At 41.2% G+C, this 20,106-nt stretch overlaps 1 protein-coding gene across 1 annotated transcript; it reads left to right on the top strand.

Annotated features, from left to right (window-relative positions):
- Positions 1–13,116: 13,116 nt before the first annotated feature.
- Positions 13,117–13,980, top strand: K441DRAFT_172391 (uncharacterized protein). Its single transcript, XM_067640324.1, has 2 exons — positions 13,117–13,438; positions 13,680–13,980. Exons 1-2 carry the CDS (start codon positions 13,266–13,268, stop codon positions 13,921–13,923), a joined length of 417 nt encoding a protein of 138 aa, XP_067502363.1. The 5' UTR covers positions 13,117–13,265; the 3' UTR covers positions 13,924–13,980.
- The last annotated feature ends 6,126 nt before the right edge of the window (positions 13,981–20,106 follow it).

Raw genomic sequence — 20,106 nt, 5'->3', positions numbered from 1 at the left:
ATTAGGACTAAGTTTACTATCTTAGCGGGGTTATAGGCATCCTTTTAGTGGCTAAGTAGGCCACAGGTAAGGCACAGTCTATTATTAACGCAGTGCTTACACTCCGTATCTAAGATTCTATTAAAGTCTATAGGTTCTTTAGTTACTGCTAGGGTTAGGGTTAATATAGGGGCAGGGGCTTAGGCAGGTAGGCGGTAATTAGCGTTCTTCTTAAGGTTAGCTCGGTATGTATAGTTCGCAAGGTTTTTAGCAAACACATCTATCTACTTACTCTAACCTATATAGTCGCTGTTATTAATTTTATAGGTAAGTCCAAGTACTAGCTCTTCTATCTTTAGAAAGATAAACTTTTAGAGTAGGTCTACCTTCTATTCGTTTGTCTTTTTAGCGCGGACTATTAGCTTATTAAGCTCTCCCTTTTAGGACTAGTAATTACGCTCGCCCTAGGGGAAATAGTTAAGCTTATTCTTTGCGACCTAGGTTATATTAAGGACCTTATAGTAGGCAGTAAAATCTTTAAGTATATTTTCCTTAGTAGGCCATTTCCACGCAGATATATTGTTTGGGTTCTTATATATAAGCTCTAGGCCCTACTTAATAAACTTATAGGCCTTGTCCTTTAGTATATCCGAGATATAAAGGATCTAAGACTAAACTATATTAAAGTAGTCCTAGTCCTAGTTAAAGACTCCCTTAATCTTAATATACTAGGTCTTAAAATTAGCTTATCATTCTAGCGGGGTACCTTTTCCGCTAAATATTGGCGGGTCTTTAGATCTCTGTTTTTTCTACTAGATTACTACCGTTATTATAGGGGTTAATTATTTTAGAATGGTAATAGTCTCTATTTAGGAGTTAATAGTTCCTATCTAGAAAGTAATAAGGGCACTAAAGTTTTTATTAGCTTTCTTATTAGCGGTGTTTATATTATATATACACTATAGTCCTACTTTAATATTGCTAAGGAACTTATTAGTATAGTTAATAAGGGTAAGGTAAGCTTTACTAGGCTTAAAGGTCTTAGGGTATAGTAGGGAGCGGCGGATTATTTACGCGATATTAGGGTATGTCTCTATAAAGAGATCTATAAAAATGTCACGGGGGTTCTAGGTTTTAGCTATTTCGGCGTTATTAGTATCGCCTATCTAGGCGCTAGGTAAAAACTAAGGATCGTTCTAAAACTATGCTAGGGACGTATCAGTTTTAGTAGGGGCGCGCGTAGGTCGCGATTGCTCTAGGGCGGAGGTTAATTAGCTAGGGTATAGGGAATTAGTAATTACGACGGGGCGCAAATTAAAGATACTATAAACTGTCACAGTGCTGCAATAAAGTAGACTAAATAACTACGTTATAGTATAAAGAGGGGAAGAAGGTAGAAAGGGGGTATTGTATACAAATAGTAGGGCCGGCCGCTAAGTCGCTAGTAGTAGGCTAGCTAACAGTAGGAAACAGTACAAGACAGTATAAAACAGTATGCGTTAGGTCAGTGCCGTGATATATATTAAGGCTAGGCCTTCTGCTAACCTACTTAAAGCGGTACCCTAAGCCTTTTAACCCTACTACTATTATACATATAGACGGCTATCTAGAATACCGCTATTGCAATAATTTATAGTTGTGGTCTGTCCGCTTACCAAGGCCTATTAGAGCTACGTTTAAAATAGATAACTACTAGGTTATTCCGTACTACCTATATTTAACCATAAAGTATTATACGTATATAAATATTAAGGTCTACGCCTCCGTAAAGTCCGTTAAGTATATCTATAAGTATATATATAAGGGGAACAACCGCACTACTTTACGGCTTATAGACGGCGATAAGGTAAGCTAGTATTTATAGGGCCGTTATATTGGCCCGTCTAAGGCTATCTAGCGGCTATTTAAGTTTCCCATTTATAAGGAGTACCCCCCTATAATCTAGTTTGCGGTGCACCTTCTAGGTAAATAGCCTGTATACTTTTAGCCTAATTAGTCCGCTAATAAGATTTAGCAGCGCCTTAAGCTCTCTCGCTTTATACTAATAGCCTTCTTTAAGTATAATACGGAGCATAAGGATGGCTGTAATTGCCTATATTAAGACTTCCCTAAGCAGTATACCTTTCTTTTAAAGTAATAGGAGTGGCGTTTACGCCAGTAAGGCTTTGCAATAGGCCGTATATATTACTATAGTCCCATTATAGGCGAGAGGTTTTACTTACGGCTACTGCTAACGTCCGTTTCTAGCCCTACCTCCTTTAAAAACCTCCGTACTATTGCTAGTATAGTTTATCTAACCTTCTAGGCCGCCTATATCGCCCTAGGGCTACTAGAGGATAATTATAAGTAGATTAATTACTTAACAGAGGCCGCCGTTTTTACTATTAGCGCCTAGCTACGCTTCTTATTTATAACCACTTTAGTTTACGGCCCTATTATAGAGCTAGTTACTTTATAGGACCGCTTTAAATAGTCTATCTACGATAACCTGCCTCGCTTTCTAGCCCACCAACCTAATACTCCTCCTACTATCGCTAAGGACGACAACGCCTATCTTAATTATAGCCTATACCTTATCTATTAGATACTTATAGATTACTAAAAGACGCTTATAGACTATAGCCTGCCCTAGTTCTAGCACTAGTAGGGTGTTATTACGGAGGGGAGTAACCCGCTTCTTATAGCGGAGCTACTATAATATAACCCTATAGAGGAAGGACGCTAATTTACTAAGCTACGCTAATAGCTAAATACGGATTAAGTAGCGTGCTTTAATACTATTATTACCGCTATAGATACCAATCTGTAGACGGCCCGCTTCTTCCTCTAAGGCCCTATAGGCACTAGTAAAACGTTTCTCTATTACTACCTTTGCCACTACTACCGCTTACGCGGTAAGATTATTCTTTACATAGCTTCTTCTAGTATTACGGCCCTTCTACTGCCCGGCAGCTATACTGCCCACTCCCGTTTTTATATACCTATTAATTTATACAAAGAGTCTACTTATAATATCTCTAAAGGCTTAGATCTAGCTAAGCTTTTACACTATACCTTTTTACTTATCTGGGATAAGGTGCCAATATAGCACCGTTACTACTTTAAAGCTATACACCGTATACTTACAGACGTCCGTTCTGACAACTCTACCTTTAGCGGACTCCCTACTATCCTAGGCGGCGACTTTGCTTAGATACTGCCTATTATCTTATGGGGGAACCGCGTAGCTATTATAGGTGCCTGCCTATAACGGTTATTCCTTTAGCCTACCTTCCGTATACTATCCCTACGGTTAAATATACGTGTCCACTAGGGTAAGGTTAATTAGTAGTTTACAGCTTAGGTACGGAGCTTATTCTATAATACATCCCTATCTAGTAGTATTACTCTCCCGCCTGGTATAGGCTAGTTCCGGTCCTAGGAACCCTTCTACGGGTATATATACCCTCCGTAACTGCTTATACAGGTATATACTACTCTTAATACCTTCTATAATCGCGCTATCCTAACTATACACAACGATACTATAGCTGAGATTAATAAGGCTATCCTTATACGGCTCTACGGCTCCCTAAGTACCTTTTATTCTATAGATACTATAGAGTAAAGTAGAGAAGAAGATAATGGTAACGTTATACTACCGCCGCTAGAGCTTCTGCAAACACTTAATCCTAATAGCTTACCTCCGTTAAAGCTTTCCCTTAAGGTAGGCGCGCCCATAATTCTTTTACAAAACCTCTACCCTAAGGAGGGCCTTTATAACGGCACCCGTATAGTTATTACGCGCCTAGGCCGGCGCTATATTAAGACTTAAATCCTTAGCGGTACCTTTTACGGGTAGCTACGGCTAATCCCTTATATTAAGCTTACCTCTACGGAGGAAGAACTGCCGTTTATTATTAGTAGAAGGCAGTTTCTAATCCGGCTATGCTTTGCTATAACCGTAAATAAGTTGCAAGGGCAGTCTTTTAACTTTATTGGGGTTAATTTACGTATACCAGTCTTTATATATAGGCAGCTATATATTACACTATTAAGAGTAACGGATATAGGTAGGCTTTCGCTATTACTGCGGCAGGGAGGCGATGCTACTACTACTAATATTATATATCTGGAGGTATTACTAGCCGTTACGGGCTAAGACGTAGGGGGATAGTATAGTAGTAGGGCAGTAGCAGGGCAGTAGGGCAGTAGTAGGGCAGTAGGGTAGTAGTAGGGCAGTAGTAGGGCAGACTAAGTTTAGAAAGCTAAAAGCCCGCCACAGTATCTATCTAGAGGTTTTGCTTTCGTAATAAGGTATATTATTTTATTATATAACTACTTCTATAACTGCCCTATAGGGCTAGCAAAACTTTTATAAATGCCCTATAGGGCCCAGTAAACCCCCCCCTATACCCCCCCTCTACCCCCCCTCTACCCTCCCTCCCCTACTCCTTATCCTTATCCTCTAACAACTCCTCCTTAAGCATAGCTACTAAACGGCGGAGTAGCCCCGTAACCCGCCCGCGCCGCCTAAGATAGGGGCAAACGCGGGCAGGCAGGGCCTCTTCCTCCTCCTTATTATCGTCATTATTATCGTTATCGTCGTCATTATTAGCGGCGGCGGCGGCAGTGGGAGGTACGTGGGTGTGGGAGCGGGAGTAGGAGCGGAAGTGGGCTGCGGCGGGGGAGGCGGAAGCAGAGGCGGTAGCAGACGCTATTATCTCTATTAGTTATACTTTTTACGGCTTACGTTACTAACTTACAGACTTAAAAGGAGCAGCGCGCCCCTTTACTGCTATAATAGCAGTTGGCACAGCTACCGCGCAGCTAGCTAGCGACTAACACATACTCCGTAAATGGGCCACCGCCTACACGCACGACATATAAGCCTACGGGGCTATTGTACCCCGGCTTTACGCTAGGGCGGCCTCCGTATTTAGGGCCCTAGCCTCTAGGCGGACCCCCCAGTAGACCCTAAGAGCTCTACCTAGGCTAGGAGCCTACCGTAAAGACACACCCTAAACACGCGGCAGGGGACGTAGCGCCCGCATTATAGCCATGTTGGCAGCGGCGGCTTCGGCGGCGGTGGCGAGCGCGGTAGGCGAGGGATTCTAGGGCGAGAGGGCAGTGGGCTAATTTACGGCCGTAAAGCTAGCTAGGGGGGAAGCAGCGGCAGCGGGGGCAGTAGGAGTGGCGGCGGCAGCGGGAGCAGCGGTAGCGGCAGTGGTGGGAGCGGGGAGAGGTCTAGCGGTAGCGGCAGCTATAGCAGCTATTTACATATTAGTATCTTCTCAAATTTTTAAAATTCTTTTATAGTACTAATACTCACTAGTACGCTTATCTGCTAGGACTAAAGTCCCACACGCAGGTACCTTAGCCCGAGACGGCGGCGGCAAGGGCGAGAAACGGCGGCCGGGCGCGGATATAGCGGCGGCAGCGGCGGTAGTGGTGACGGTGGTAGTGGTAGTGGTGGTGGCGGCAGCGGTAGCAGTAGCAGCAGGAGCAAGAGCAGAAGACGCAGTAGCAGCAGCAGCAGCAGTGGTGATGGTGATGGTAGTAGTAGTAGTGGTGCTGTTACTTAAGGAAGAAGACGACGATGATGACAACGACGTAAATAGCTATTGTCAATATACGTTACGTAATTAATTATATAAATCTATATTACGCGATTATTATATAAAGGCAGTTTTATATTACCATAAGGTAGCTATATAAATTCTATAGTAGTAAGGTAGTAGTGCGGCAGTAGTAGGGTAGTAGTAGGGTAGTAGCAGGGTAGTAGTATAGCAGTAGTAGGTAGTAGAGGGCAGTAATAGGTAGTAGAGAGCAGTAATAGGCAGTAAAGGGCAGTTAAAGCTTTAATACTTTATTTTTTTTTTTTTCTACTCTTATCTTATATAAATATATATAAAAATATTAATAGTCTTTATAATAGTCCTTATAGTAGGGTCTTTAGTATATATAATTATCTTATATAACACTTTTAAAGGAAGAATTTAATTTTAAATATAAAATGTATTCTATAATATAAAGTACTCTTTATAATAGTAAAAGTACATCGGCAAAATATGGTACCCTTTTAATGGCCTCAATGGTTGGTGGTTGACGCAATTGGCGCGCAGTTAAGGTCATTTAGCAACTCGACCGACTAGCCTATGTCGTGTTTTTTTGACACGCAACCTGCGCGCAGCCTGCGCGCAACCTGCGCGCAACCTACCAGCAATCTGCGCATTTGGCAACTATAATTATATTTACCTCTTTTATACTAATAGCATATTTTAAATAAATAAAAGCTATTTTAAAGCTATTTATAAGGCTAGCAAAATAAATATTATTTTAGATAATTTAATATAATATAGCGATGGTTCTCTTCTACCTATCTACTTATTGACTTACCTACCTGCCTATCTACCTACCTGCCTACATTGCCTACCTGTCTACATTACCTACCTGCCTGCATCGCCTACCTATCTGCATTGCCTACCTGTCTGCATTGCCTACCTGTCTATATTGCCTACCTACCTATCTACCTACCTGCCTGTATTGCCTACCTATCTATATTGTCTACCTGTCTGCATTGCCTACCTGTCTGCATCGCCTACCTATTATATCTACCTACCTGTCTATATCTGCCTACCCGTCAGCATCTGCCTACCTGTCTGCATCTGCTTACCTATCTGCATCTACTTACCTGTCTATATCTGCTTACCTATCTGCATCTGCCTACCCGTCAGCATCTCCCTGTTTGTGCCTACCTGTCTGTGCTACCTTGATTCGATCAATCGATCGAATCGTTTATAGTGTTCGCTGGCTAGTCGTTGTCGTCTGGCTCTGGCGACAGTCGTCTGGTTCTGGGCGACGGTCGTCTGGTTCTGGCGACGGTCGTCTGGTTCTGGCGACGGTCGTCTGGTTCTAGCGACGGTCGTCTGGTTCTGGAGACGGTCGTCTGGTTCTGGCGACGGTCGTCTGGTTCTAGTAAACGGTCGTCTGGCTCGGTAACGGTCGTCTGGTTTGGCGACGGTCGTCTGGTTCTAAGCGACGGTCGTCTGGTTCTGGAGACGGTCGTCTGGTTCTGGCGACGGTCGTCTGGCTCTAGCGACGGTCGTCTGGCTCTGGCGACGGTCGTCTGGTTCTGGTAACGGTCGTCTGGTTCCGGCGACGGTCGTCTAGTTCTAGCGAACAGTTGTCTGGCTCTGGCGATAGTCGTCTGAGCTCTGACGACGGTCGGTCTGGTTCTGGCGACGGTCCGTTTGGCTCTGGCGACGGTCGTCTGGTTTTTGGTAACGGTCGTCTGGTTTCGGCGACGGTCGTCTGGTTTACTAGCGATAGTCCATCTAGTTCTAGCAACGGTCCCTGCTGGCTGCCGTTCTAGTGCCCTCCCTAGGTAGGGGAGGATGTAAGGAAGGAAGGGTAAAAAATAAGGCGGCTACATAGGCAGAGACACGTGTAGACGCTATCGGGAATAGCGGGGACCCGATGCAGAGCTTCGTGTAGAGCCTCCGTACGCAGAGCTTCGCGCAGAGCCTCGTGCAGAGCTTCGTGCAGAGCTTCGTGCAGAGCCTCCGTACGCAGAGCCTCGCGCAGAGCCTCGTGCAGAGCCTCTGTACGTAGAGCTTCGTGCAGAGCTTCGTGCAGAGCCTCCGTACGCAGAGCCTCGCGCAGAGCCTCGTGCAGAGCCTCTACGTAGAGCTTCGTGCAGAGCCTCCGTACGCAGAGCTTCGCGCAGAGCCTCGTGCAGAGCCTCCGTAGGCAGAGCTTCGCGCAGAGCCTCGTGCAGAGCCTCTGTACGTAGAGCTTCGTGTAGAGCTTCGTGTAGAGCTTCGTGTAGAGCCTTGTGTAGAGCCTTATGCAGAGTCTCTAAGTAATAAAACTGTGTAAAAATTCATTTGCGTAATTAGCATATAACTTTACCTTAATTGCATGTCAAGGAATATAATAATAATAATAATTCATTGCTTAACGTCCGATACGGATCCCTGTTGGGCCCACGCGGACTACTCCTTATTTACATGTGGGGAGAAAACTCTATTTAAGAAAATGAGAAAACCCCGTAATCCATCTCCCCGCCTTTTAGGACTTAACAACTTAGCGCCTGTAAGTCGCCTATGAGTCGCCTGTGGTGCTCTACTACCTTACTTTTTAACCTCCTTAGGAACCACTGCTGCCGTAACAAGCCTACGGACGCGCTAGTATCACACACTTTACTCTACCACTGTAGAGTCATCAGGGGGCGCCTGCTGCTCGCCCCTTTACCTTCTATTACCATTTCCTTTATAACCTAGAACTGATTTAGCACACTTTAGCTAATAAGCCACTAGGTGACCGCCTTAAGACCTTTTTATGTTAAGAGCAGTGTATTATAGTTCTCTATGCCAGCTACTAAGAGCATTACCTCTTGGTTGGTGCGTAAGGGGCATAACAGTATTACGTGTTTTGGTGTCTATCTTGGCCAGCCACATTCGTATCTCGGGCTACCTACTAGGACACCCACCCAGTAGAGCCAATCTTTTAGTCCTATTACTCCTGTTCTTATAAGTGTTGCCATTATATTTTCTACCTTTATTAGGCCTTTACGGAGCCCTTAAGTATTTACCCCCTATGGCGTTAACTATGCTATGGCTTAGGTTTCTCTTGCCTAAGTTAGCCTCTAAACCTTCGACTCCTATACGCCTCTCTAGCGTTGGTCCAACCAGTATTGCATTACAGTAGATGGTTTCCCGGCCTTCTTCCATGCTCTACTTTGGCTCCTTTCTCTTTCTTACTGTTGTCTTTACTGGCCTCTTACGCGTCTCCCTTCCTCCTTTATATGGGCCTGGGCCCTAAAGCAGCACTATTCTTCTTCTGCTTTCTTTACCTGCTTCTCTAATATATCTTCCCTACTTTAGGGTTATTGGTTTATTCTCCTGCGGGGTGCCCTAGGGTCCCTCCATAGTTTATTTAGGCGTGTCTTAATATACTTTGTGACATTAGAGTTACGTTTATTTTGCGCCCTTTATATTGCAGCGGCTTTAATATATAGTTGTAGGGGGGGAATATTGGCTTCCTTCTCAAGAAGTACTGTGGCCGTTCGCTTATACCCGCCTGTTATGCTCCGGAGGCAGGCTGTTTGGACCTTTTAGAGTGGTTTAAGGAGTGTCAAGGAATATACAGTTAGCTTTTAAAGTTGTTAAGTAGGTTAACTGCATATTATTTAACTTTTAAATATGTTAAGTAGGTTAATTGCNTGTNAAGGAATATACAGTTAGCTATTAAGTAGGTTAACTACGTGTTATTTAACTTTTAAAGTTGTCAAGTTGGTCAACTGCGTGTTATTTGACTTTTAGATGTGTCAAGTTGGTCAATTACGTGTCAAGTTGGTTAATTGCGTGTCGAGTTGGTTAAATTGCATGTCAATTACGCGAAACGCGAAAACCAAAGTCTACTTGAATCTCATCCTGCGAATATTTTCCCGATGTAGTACTATATAAAATTAGAATAAAAGTAAAAATAAAAGTTATAGCTATATCTTAAGTAGTAAAGTTAGTAAATTAAAAGGGAATTAATATAATAATAGTACTATAAATAGAAATAAAGGTAAGAATAAAGATAAAAATAGTTATAAAAATAGTTATAATATGGTATTAAAATTAATAAACTAATATAATAATTATAATAATATAAAAATAGTAGTAATAAAAATAATAATAATAATAAATTAGTAACTAAAGTATTAGTAAAATATAGTATATAAGTAGTAATAAATATAGCTATAAATTAGGAAATAAAGATATATTAGGAGTAATAAAAAAGAAGTTATTTTAGTATTTAAAAGGGGAGTAGTAAAGGTAGTAAGGGTAATAATAAAAATAGTATAATAGTGGTAGTGGGTAGTATTAGGCAGTAAAGGGCAGTAGGGGGTAGTAAAGGGCAGTAATAGGCAGTAGAGGGCAGTAGCAGGGCAGCAGTAAGGCAGACTGAGTTTAGAAGGACAAAAGCCCGCCGTAGGCGCGAGAATTCCGTTAAATTTCCCCAAGGAACCAAATTGCTAGCTATAAGTCAGCAATTTAGAAATTTTCCTTAGAAAATTTAACGGAATTCTCGTCTACGCTATACTAAGTTTGGGTTAAACCTAAGTGTCTAATTGGTTGAAATTCGTTCGGGTTACCTAATTTTTCACGTGTTACCCTATTAAATCGCGACCTTATAACTAGCCCTTCTGCATCTGCGATATACCCCCTAATATTACCTAAATAAAATTTCTATTAGTATAGATTTATAGAGCTTATAAAACGCTTTAAAATAACACTACTTTTGTCTGTATATCTTAAGGCTAAATAATATTATACTAATATAAAGGTTTAAAGCTCTACGGCAGACTTACGGGTAATAGGCTTAACAGCCCTATTAAACAGCCAGCCTATTAGCTGACAGTATTAAGATATTATTAGAACAGGGTCTAACAGCCTAAGCTATAAATGGAAATTTTAATTTATTATTATCTTAAAACCCTCTACCAGCTACTATACGATAAAGAAACTATAAAGGGATACTCAGAATTCCTTAATTAGTCCAGTCCTTTAAGCATTCTATCGCCTTAAGCATTCGTATATTTATTTTCGTACGATCCTATAAAACTCTACGTCAAGAGCCTAAAAATACTCTCTCTGGTTTATTACTTATTCCAGGTATAAAGAGAACTTTAATTATAAGCTATAAGAGTCGTTTATATCTCTTACACTGCTAACTCCACTATTAAATAGCTGTTATTTTACTATCTAGCATAATTAGGTTCTCACTAATATAATTATTAAACTTATCCTAGCTCTATAGACGAGTATACTTTAGAATATCTAGCTAACGAGCCTTATAGAAGGTAGAGAGATTTTCTTCCGGTTAGAGAGTAGATTTGCTAGTACTTTTAGACTTATACGGTATAGTTAAAAGTAGTGCCTTATTACGGAATCTCTTCTAAAGCTTTTATACGGTGTAGAGCTGTTTCTCTCCTTTAATTGTAATATGGTTATTCTTATCTTTAAGAAAAGCCGTACAACATTATGGGTTAAGAATTTGTGCCGCTAGATAGTACGGAGAATTGTCTAGCTTCTTAACGTACTTTATAAGCTTTTCCTAAGCATATTAGAATTAAAGTGCTATAAACTTATCCTTAGCCTTAGTGGCTATTACCTAGTAGGAAAAAATTAGCTAAAGAAACGTTAAGAGTATCGTATAACATACTAATGCGTCTTATATTAGATCTTTAAAAATATTAATTAATTCTAAAACCCTTTCTAATATTGCATAATCTCCCTAAAGAAATAGAGTTGCTTTATAAAAAGACTAAAGGAAGTCACGAATCGTACGAAGATGTACCCATTCACTTATTATAAGGATATCCTCTTTCAAGATACTATCCTGGTAATATTCTACATAGAGTTAAAGCCTAGCCTTCACTCTATCCTCTAGAGCTACACTTAATATATTATACCAACTATTCCATCTTATACGATTATTAAGAGGAATAATCTTAAGTGCACGTTCTTTAAACCATGTTGTATGGTTAGCTAATTTGCGAATATGTATAACAAGGTTATAGAGCTTTCCCATAGGGCCCATAATATCTTAAATATTCTTACCTCTTTCGGCTGATAATGGCTCTAGTTCTTCACCCTTCTTTTTCCTCTTATCTTTTACTATTGCTAGCTACGGTACTAGTTATACGGGCTCTTCCTTATCCTCTTTTTCTTCCTAATCCTCTTTATTATATAACTCTATAAGCTTCTTATCCTTCTTTAATTTAAATAGGAAGGCCTAGACAATAAGATTAATAATATACCCCTAGCAGCGAATTCTTTAAGATATTGCGTTCTAGGTAATTTTATATTTAAGCCTAAGCCATTGGCCTATCATATAACAAAGAACGTCATTTAATCCGGCATTATCGCTAATAAGAGCTCCAATCTTTGCTATAATTCTATACTTAATAAGGATAGGACAAAGTGCCTTTTATTAATCTGCACTATTTTAACTATATACCGTATAAAGGGCAATTAAGATATTTCGGTATTTATCTTAGATATTAAAAAAGCTAGCACAGATTCTAAGGAGAAGAGAATAATTAGGACAGGTCCAGATATCAACGGTAAGGTAGATATTTATCTTTATAGATTAAAGCGCTCTTTATACGATATCCTAACTCTTAATAAAGTACTTAGAGATCCAGTCTAATATTGTTAAATAATATTCAGGGATAAATAAAGGTGCTTCTTAATTTAATGCTTTAATAAAAGCAATAAAACTCCTTCTATTCCACATATAAGAATAAAAGCCGTCATATGATAATAAGATCTTGTTCGGGTCACGGTGGGGGGGGGGTTTTTGGTTTCATTCGATTTCTTCTCTTTCTTTCTACTTCTACAGGTGGAATTTGGTGGATCTCCTGAGCTCGCTTAGCTCACGTGGTAAACCCAATTGGTTATAAGCAACCGTGTCTACTATATTACAGAACCTTATTCAGACAGATCTAAAAGTGCTTATTTTATAGTATTTTTCTATACTATACGTTTTAGAACCTCGCCCTTAAGACCTTATATTTCTCCCTTTACTAGAAGTCTTTCGTATAGTTGTTAAATAGAGCTTTCTACCTTATCTTTTATTGTTATATATGGATTATTCTCCTTTAGACTTTATTAAACTTTATATTTCTTAAGATAAAGTTATAGTCCTTGCGTTAAGGCGTAATGTCCTTTTAGATCTTTAGGAGAGCAATATTTACAGAAATAATTCTTCTTCGTTCGCTTCTTTTCTTCTGCCGTTATTATACGAGTATATTTATGGATTAAGGAGTGGGATCTGGAGAATATGGTCATTTGGCGTGTTAAGGTTAAGCCTATATCAGCATCGGCTTCAATAGGGCTTAAAAGAGTAGAAGGTATATTACTTTTAAAGGAGTTATTACTGTAAAGATTATCAGATAGAATTTCACCAGGGTAGGCCATATTAATAAGGTCGTACGACAGGGAAATCTATATTAGAAAATTTTAGATTGCCAAGCCCTGTTACGACAGCTGTCTGACAGACAGCCCTGTCAGCTGACACCCTGTTTGTTTGACAGGTTTGACAGGATATTCTGTCAGCCGCAAGTCTGCTCTACGGAAAGAATTTTACGCACGGAGCTCTGCACGGAGCTCTGCAAAAGCTCTGCACGAAGCTCCGTAAAAACTCTACACGATACTCCGTAAAAGCTCTGCACGAAGCTCTACGTAAAGCCTATCTAGAGCCCCAAAGCTCTACTAACATGCAGCACTAATATACTAGGAAGTCTTATAATGGTCTCTACGGACGCCCTACAGACGTCTCTACGAACGGCTCTGCATCGTCCTTTCGAACGGCTCTACAACGGCTCTACGAATGACCCTACGGACGGCTCTGCATCGTCTCCACGGACGGCTCTGCATCGTCTCCACGAACGGCTCTGCATCGTCTCTACGAACGGCTCTGCATCGTCCCTACAAACGGCCCTGCATCGTCTCTACGAACGGCCCTACGACGGCCCCGCAACGGCTCTACGACGGCTCTGCATCGTCTGCATAAACGGTTTTACGTCGTCTCTACGAACGGCTCTGCGTCATCCATACGAACGGCTCTGCGTCGTTTCTACGAACGGCCCTACAAACGGCCCTACGAACGGCCCTACGAACGGCCCTGCATCGTCCCTACGAGCGGCCCTGCATCGTCTCTACGAACGGCCCTACCACGGCCCCGCAACGGCTTTACGACGGCTCTATAACGGTTCTACAAATAGCTCTACGAACAACTCTACAAACAACTCTACTATGGCCCATACAGTCGCCCATACAATCGTCCGTACAAACGGCTCTGCATTATCTACGATCGGCTCTACGACGGCTCTATGACGGCTCTACTATTGCCTATACAGTCGCACGTACAATCGTCTGTATAAACGGCTCTGCATTATCTCTATGACGGCTCTACCATCGCCCATATAGTCGCCCATACAATCGTCTGTATGAACGGTTTTGCATTATCTCTACGAACGGCTCTACGAACGGCTCTACGAACGGCCCTACGATGGCCCCGTAATGGCTCTAGAACGGCTCTACGAACGACCCTATAAACGACCCTACGAACGACCCTATAAACGACCCTACAAACGACCCTATAAACGACCCTACGAACGGTTCTGCAACGGCGCTACGACAGCTCTACGACGGCTCTACAACGGCTCTATAAATGGCTCTACAACTAGCTTAGGGGGAGCCGTGTACGGAGCTCTTCCCTATCTAGATACTGTCACGTGCAGAACACCAAACTTTCGCGTATATACCTACCGCGTATTGCGTACACAACCTATTGCTACTACTGCTCTATAGATCTCCCCTTTATAACGGCCTCCGTAGCAGTCTCCGCAGAAATCTCCGCAGTAGCAATCTCCGCAGTAGCTTCCTCCGCTATAGCTTCCTCCGCTGTCTCCGCAGTAGTCTCTATAGCAGTCTCCGCAGTACTAATCTCTGCAGCTGTCTTTATAGTAGCCTCCTTGGCAGCTACAAACCTCTTTACGCTACTATAGTAGTAATATCTAGAGTTATAGAACGGGTAGTAGTAGGAAAAAGAGGAGAAGGAGGAGAAGGAATAGGGTAGTAGCTACTAGAATAATAACGGCTAAGACGGTTACTTACAGCTTAAATAGCAGCTAGAGTATTAGTAGAAGCGGGAAATAGAGTAGTAGGAGTAGTAGTATAATTAGTAAAAGTAGTAGTAATAGTAATATAGTTGTTGGAACCACGGTAGGGGGGTTTTTGGTTTCAATTAATTTCTTCTCTCTCTTCGTAGAGGATCGTAAGGATCGCGGTGCCTAAATAGGGGGGGCTGAGGTCGGACTATCTATCGGGCCGTAGGTGGTTAGGTAACCTACGCTACGCTATACAGCCCCTGCCGCATACGCTCTGCGCGTAACACTATTTACAACCTCTACTTATATAAACACTGGCAATATTTACAAAAAGGAAAGAAGGTAAAAAAAGTATAAAGGAGAAGTATATACGTTAACAGGTACTTAGGGCAGTAATCGCAGATATTTCGGGTATTGTGAATATTGCGGATATTGCAGACATTGCGGATATCGTTATGGATATTGCGGATATTGCGGATATCGTAAATATTCGGATATTGCGGTAGAAACAGGTAGGCGCGTATAAGGTGTTACTAAGGTGTCTATAATCTCTATCCCTCTCCCTTTATAAACTTAGTCCAAAACGCCTCTACCTTAGGGTCGCTGTAATAGCTAGAACAGGGTTCTATATTAAGGTAGAAGTTAGAAGCTCTAAAGGTATCCCCTTAGTTATTATCGTCGTCGTTAGTATTGCCGTTGCTGCCTTTAAAATCGGAGATATATTAACGTATTCTTTAGTTCCTTTCTTCCTTTATATAGTTTATAGACCAATATTTAGATTTACTATATACAAAGCACTTTTTGCCCTTATTGCGGTATTAACAATTAGGGGGGTAATATCTTTAGTTAGAGGAGCGGTATCGTCGGTTAGTATAGAATGATTTAATCTCTGGTTCTTGTTTACCATATATTGCAATTAAGGACTTAATGTCGCTAATAAGGCTAGTAAGGGTAGTAGCGGGTCAAAAGCAGGCTAGTTTATAGGCTGGTACGTCTTAATACGCAGTAAGGAGCTTATTATAGAATATCGTGTTATTTTAGAGGTCCTTTGCTAACCTATATTATAGCTACCATATCTCGTTAATTAATATCTAAAATACTTGGCCTGTATCAAGTCCTTTTTAAGTAGTAACTTATTTAAGCGTAATTGCATTCCACTTTAATAGGATATCGCGTTTATATTCGTCGCCTTTAAAGTATAATTTAAGGCCTATGCATACATTCTCAAGAAGGTTAAGGTCTTTAAGGTAGGTGAAGTAGTATTTAAGAGCAAGGCCGCGAAGTATAGTAGGAATAGCAATGATGTACGCTTGCTTAGGGACGCCGGCTTAAAGGCAGTAGTTTTGGAAGATCTTAAACTTAAAATTAAAGTTATCTTGTTTGCTAGAGTATTTAGCTTCGTCTGTATAGAGCTTAGCTAAGTTAGTAATCTCTCTTCCGAAGCTTCCTTATAAGGCAAGCTGGTCTATAGCTTAGGTAATTCGTGCTAAAGTCGGGGGGGTAGTTGCTGGGGTTGGCTGAATAATTTAAACGGGGGCAGTCGATAGTGATGGTAGAGCTAGGGTAGGGTCGTCGATAGGGTCGTCGGTAGGGCCGTCGGTAGGGTCATTAGTAGGGTCGTTAGTAGGGTTGTTAGTAGGGTCGTCAGTAGGCCATTTTGAGGGAGTTGGTTCGTGAATAGCTCCTAAAAGGCCGTCTGCAATTAACTTCCTTGCCTCCTTCCGTATATATACGCCATTTTCACAGAGGTAATCCCTGATCTTTTTTAATCGATCCTTGCCAAGGTCATTAAGTATATCCCTTGTAAATGACTTAAAGTCGTCGATAAAGCTCTCCTATAAGTCGAATCCCTTCCATCTATTCTCCTTATATATCGATAAACGCCAATTAACGAATGCTTTGACTTCCTTAATATTGGTTATGGTCGCGTTAATTCCAGTCTCCTATTTTTCGGTATCTATTGCGGAGGTAGATTTTTCGGTGTCTATTACGGAGGTAGATTTTTCGGTATTCATCGCGGAGGTAGCTATCTTTTAGTTCCGCAGTTAATTTGACAGTTGGACTAGAAGCGTGGAAATAACTATAAACTAATCGTTCTAAAGGCGTAATGGACGTAGGTTAGAAGCGCGAGGAACCTTATAAACTGGCCTTTAGGCTTAGCAAGCAATAGCTTAATTTTTAGCCTTTGACGAGAGGTCTAGAGAATTAGATAGTGCCTCTCTTCGTTATACCTTGCTGATTTATATAGCACTGATCAGTGTTGGAACCACGGTAGGGGGGTTTTTGGTTTTAATTAATTTCTTCTCTCTCTTCGCAGAGGATTATAAGGATCGCGGTGCCTAAATAGGGGGGGCTGAGGTCGGACTATCTATTGGGCTATAGGTGGTTAGGTAACCTACGCTACGCTATACAGCCCTTGCCGCATACGCTTTACGCGTAATACTATTTATAACCTCTACTTATATAAACAATAGTAGTTAAAGCTCTATGTTTATTATATATTATTCTTATTTCTACTTTATAAAATATATATAGAAATATTAATAGCTTTTAAGAGGCCGCTACAGCAGTAGAACACGCCTATTACTTATCTAATAAAGATATAATTACTCCTAATTAAATCTACGGCATAATATGCCCTAGAATCAATGCACGCACTATAGCCGGAAAGCCTGCGCGACCTAGGAGGGTCGCAGTAGACTTAAAGGTGGGTCGAAACGTAAAAAAACGCGACACTATAATAAACCTAATAAGGGGCGACCCAACCATAATAACTAAAGGACAACGACCAGAAATGGTAGAAACTCGTGGATATCCTAAAAGACATTGAGGAAGACCTAGGGAAGGGAGAAGACGAATACCTACGCGTAGGGGTAGCGCGTGCGGCTTAATAGGCTAGATATATCGCTTAGGAACTATGGATAAGGCATAATAGGAACTAGAACGCGGTAGAGGATAGGCTTAGGTGTATTAAGGACGCTATAAAACTATAGGGAATACTAACAACGTATATAATAAAGCCCTTATAAGCTAACATCGCCGCTAGCGCCCGACCAGTGCCTCCCTAGCGCCTCCCTAGCGTAGTACCCGTAAGGTCCATAGTTAGGGTCCAAACGCTAGAAGCAGCAGCAGTAGAGCTAGAATAGATTCTTATAGTAATTAGGATATATATACTAAAGGCAGTGGCAGTAAAGGTCCTATACAGCGGCGATATAGAGGTTATGCTCCTGAACCAATAGGCAAAGGACTAGGCTATAACCTAGGGAGACACCCCTAAGTATAAGATACTCCGCCAGGACTACCCAGTTAAAGTACTTGGAGTACCCATTAATATATAAGTAGAAAGCGGATAAGGCGCCATAAACTTATAACTTATCTAAAGGATTACAGAGGCCACTAAGAAATTAGTCCCAGGAATTATAATATCTAAAGTCGCATGGCTCTATAAAGTACGCACTATATATATAGGCGTATTACTAGGGTTCTAAAAGGTTAAAACACGTAGCACCTTAATTATTAATCTACCGACCTAGGAAATGTAGGCGGCAGTTGTATGTAAAGGAATAGTTATAGACAGCCTCTGGTATAAAGCCCGGTTATACTACCGCGTAGTCTAAATACGCTAATGCTTTAAATGCTAGCAGTGGGGCTATACCTAGAGCGCATGCGGGAGACAGGGAAGGTGTGGGCTATACGCCGATATATATGAGACGAAAGACTGCCCTAAGGTTAAGGGAGTTAGATACGTAAACTGCGGTAAAGAATACAAAGTATAGCAGAAGACGGCCTATAAGACCTTCTAGGTATACCTAGAAGCTACTAGGAAAAGGTAAGCTAAATTATACTAGGCTATAGCTATAGTACGGGGAAACGCATATAAGGAGAAAGAGCTAAGTATAATAGGTAATGGCGGGTAGATAGTTGCATAAAGAAAGAGATTTAGGGTACCCACCCTAATAGGAGCACTCTCTACCTAACTAGCTGCAAAGCGGAGCGTAGGACGCCTATAAGGCAGCACTAATACCTTTAGAGACCCATCCTAGTAAAGAATCCTAATTGTAATAGCCCTAGCTAAGACGCCCTAGAGGAGAACGGAAGATACCTATAAGTTACTAGACCAACTAATACTATAAATAGATTAATAATAGTATAATATAACTGCGGATATTTAAACTATAAAGTAATACGGCTACTATTTAACAGCCTAGACCTAGAAGAGTACCAGATAATAGCTCTATAAGAACTGGTATATAATAAGTAAATACGCAAAATATACTAACTAAAAGGATACTACCTCCTATATGAACCAAACCTAGCTACCTATACGTGCTTCCTAGTTAGTTAACGCATTAATATATAGGCATGGAGCTACTATAATATTAGCCCTAATATTAATAAGCTATAATTAGCTACTAATTAAGGCTAAATTAGTATTATTAACGTCTATAACCTAAGCGATAATAAACCCTAAATTGCTATATAGGGACTACTTTAACAGACAATTAACACAGCGGAAGGCGAGGTAATTGTCTTAGGGGACTTTAATGCACACCATATATCATAGGGAGGGTAGTAAGCTATAGTTAAAGCATAGGCGACCTATCTACTAAATGAGCTAGAAACGCGGGGCCTTACACTTACTATCCTAACTGGTGAACCTACCTAAAAAAGAGGGACCTAAGAGAGTATAATTGATCTTATATTTATTAAAGACACACTTATAGACTGACTAGAGTTTTGCGGACTAGAAGATATATAGGCAATTACTGCAGACCATATACCTATACGGATAGCGCTTAACGTTACCGCACTAGCGTAGCGAACCCGCTAGAAATACGCCACTAAGAAACTTAACTAGGAAAAGTATACTTAGGAAATCACCAATAGGCTAGCAGCTATACCTTAAGCATCGCTAGAGGATATTTAGAGAATTATAAGCAACTGCCTAGAAGAATACTGCCTAAAGGCCCAACCTAGCAAACACGCCTGCCGCGAATAGTCGCCAGAGGCGGCCTAGCTACTTACGGGCGCCAAAAGGGCGAGGTAATAGTATAGCGCAATAGGCGAAGCTTACCACTAATAGAGCTTTAAGGCCCTTAAAAATAGGCTTAAGAAGATAATTTGGAAAGAGGGTAGAAATAACTGGCGCCGATTCCTTAAAGAAATTACCTTAGACCCTACTAAACTATATAATAAGGGACTATGGCATATATTAAAGTGGAGTAGACAAGCTGCTAAAGAGACGCCAGGGGACCCCCACCTACCCGTACTACGCTGGTCAGAACAGGACCAGTACACGAATAATAATAAGGAAAAAATTAAAATACTAGCAGAAAGGTTCTTCCCTGGCGCAGGCTAAGCGGACCTATAGGATATTAGCAGCTAATCCCTTCCCGTACCTATTGAAATAAGTTATATAATATTAGTAAAAGAAATAAAGGACGCTATATAAAAGCTCCTTACTGGTAAAGTGCTAG

Source organism: Cenococcum geophilum (genome assembly GCF_001692895.1).
Source record: "Cenococcum geophilum 1.58 unplaced genomic scaffold K441scaffold_30, whole genome shotgun sequence".
Classification (NCBI taxonomy): domain Eukaryota; kingdom Fungi; phylum Ascomycota; class Dothideomycetes; order Gloniales; family Gloniaceae; genus Cenococcum; species Cenococcum geophilum.
The sequence above is the reverse complement of the archived record's forward strand: the minus strand, read 5'-3'. Positions and strand labels throughout refer to the sequence as shown.

Excerpts from the sequence above, each read along its gene's own strand:
- K441DRAFT_172391 (XM_067640324.1), top strand. The coding sequence starts at position 13,266 with ATGGTCTCTACGGACGCCCTACAGACGTCTCTACGAACGGCTCTGCAT. Across the intron at positions 13,439-13,679 it reads GTCTCTACGAACGGCTCTGC|GAACGGCCCTACCACGGCCC; the intron begins ATCGTCCCTACA and ends CATCGTCTCTAC.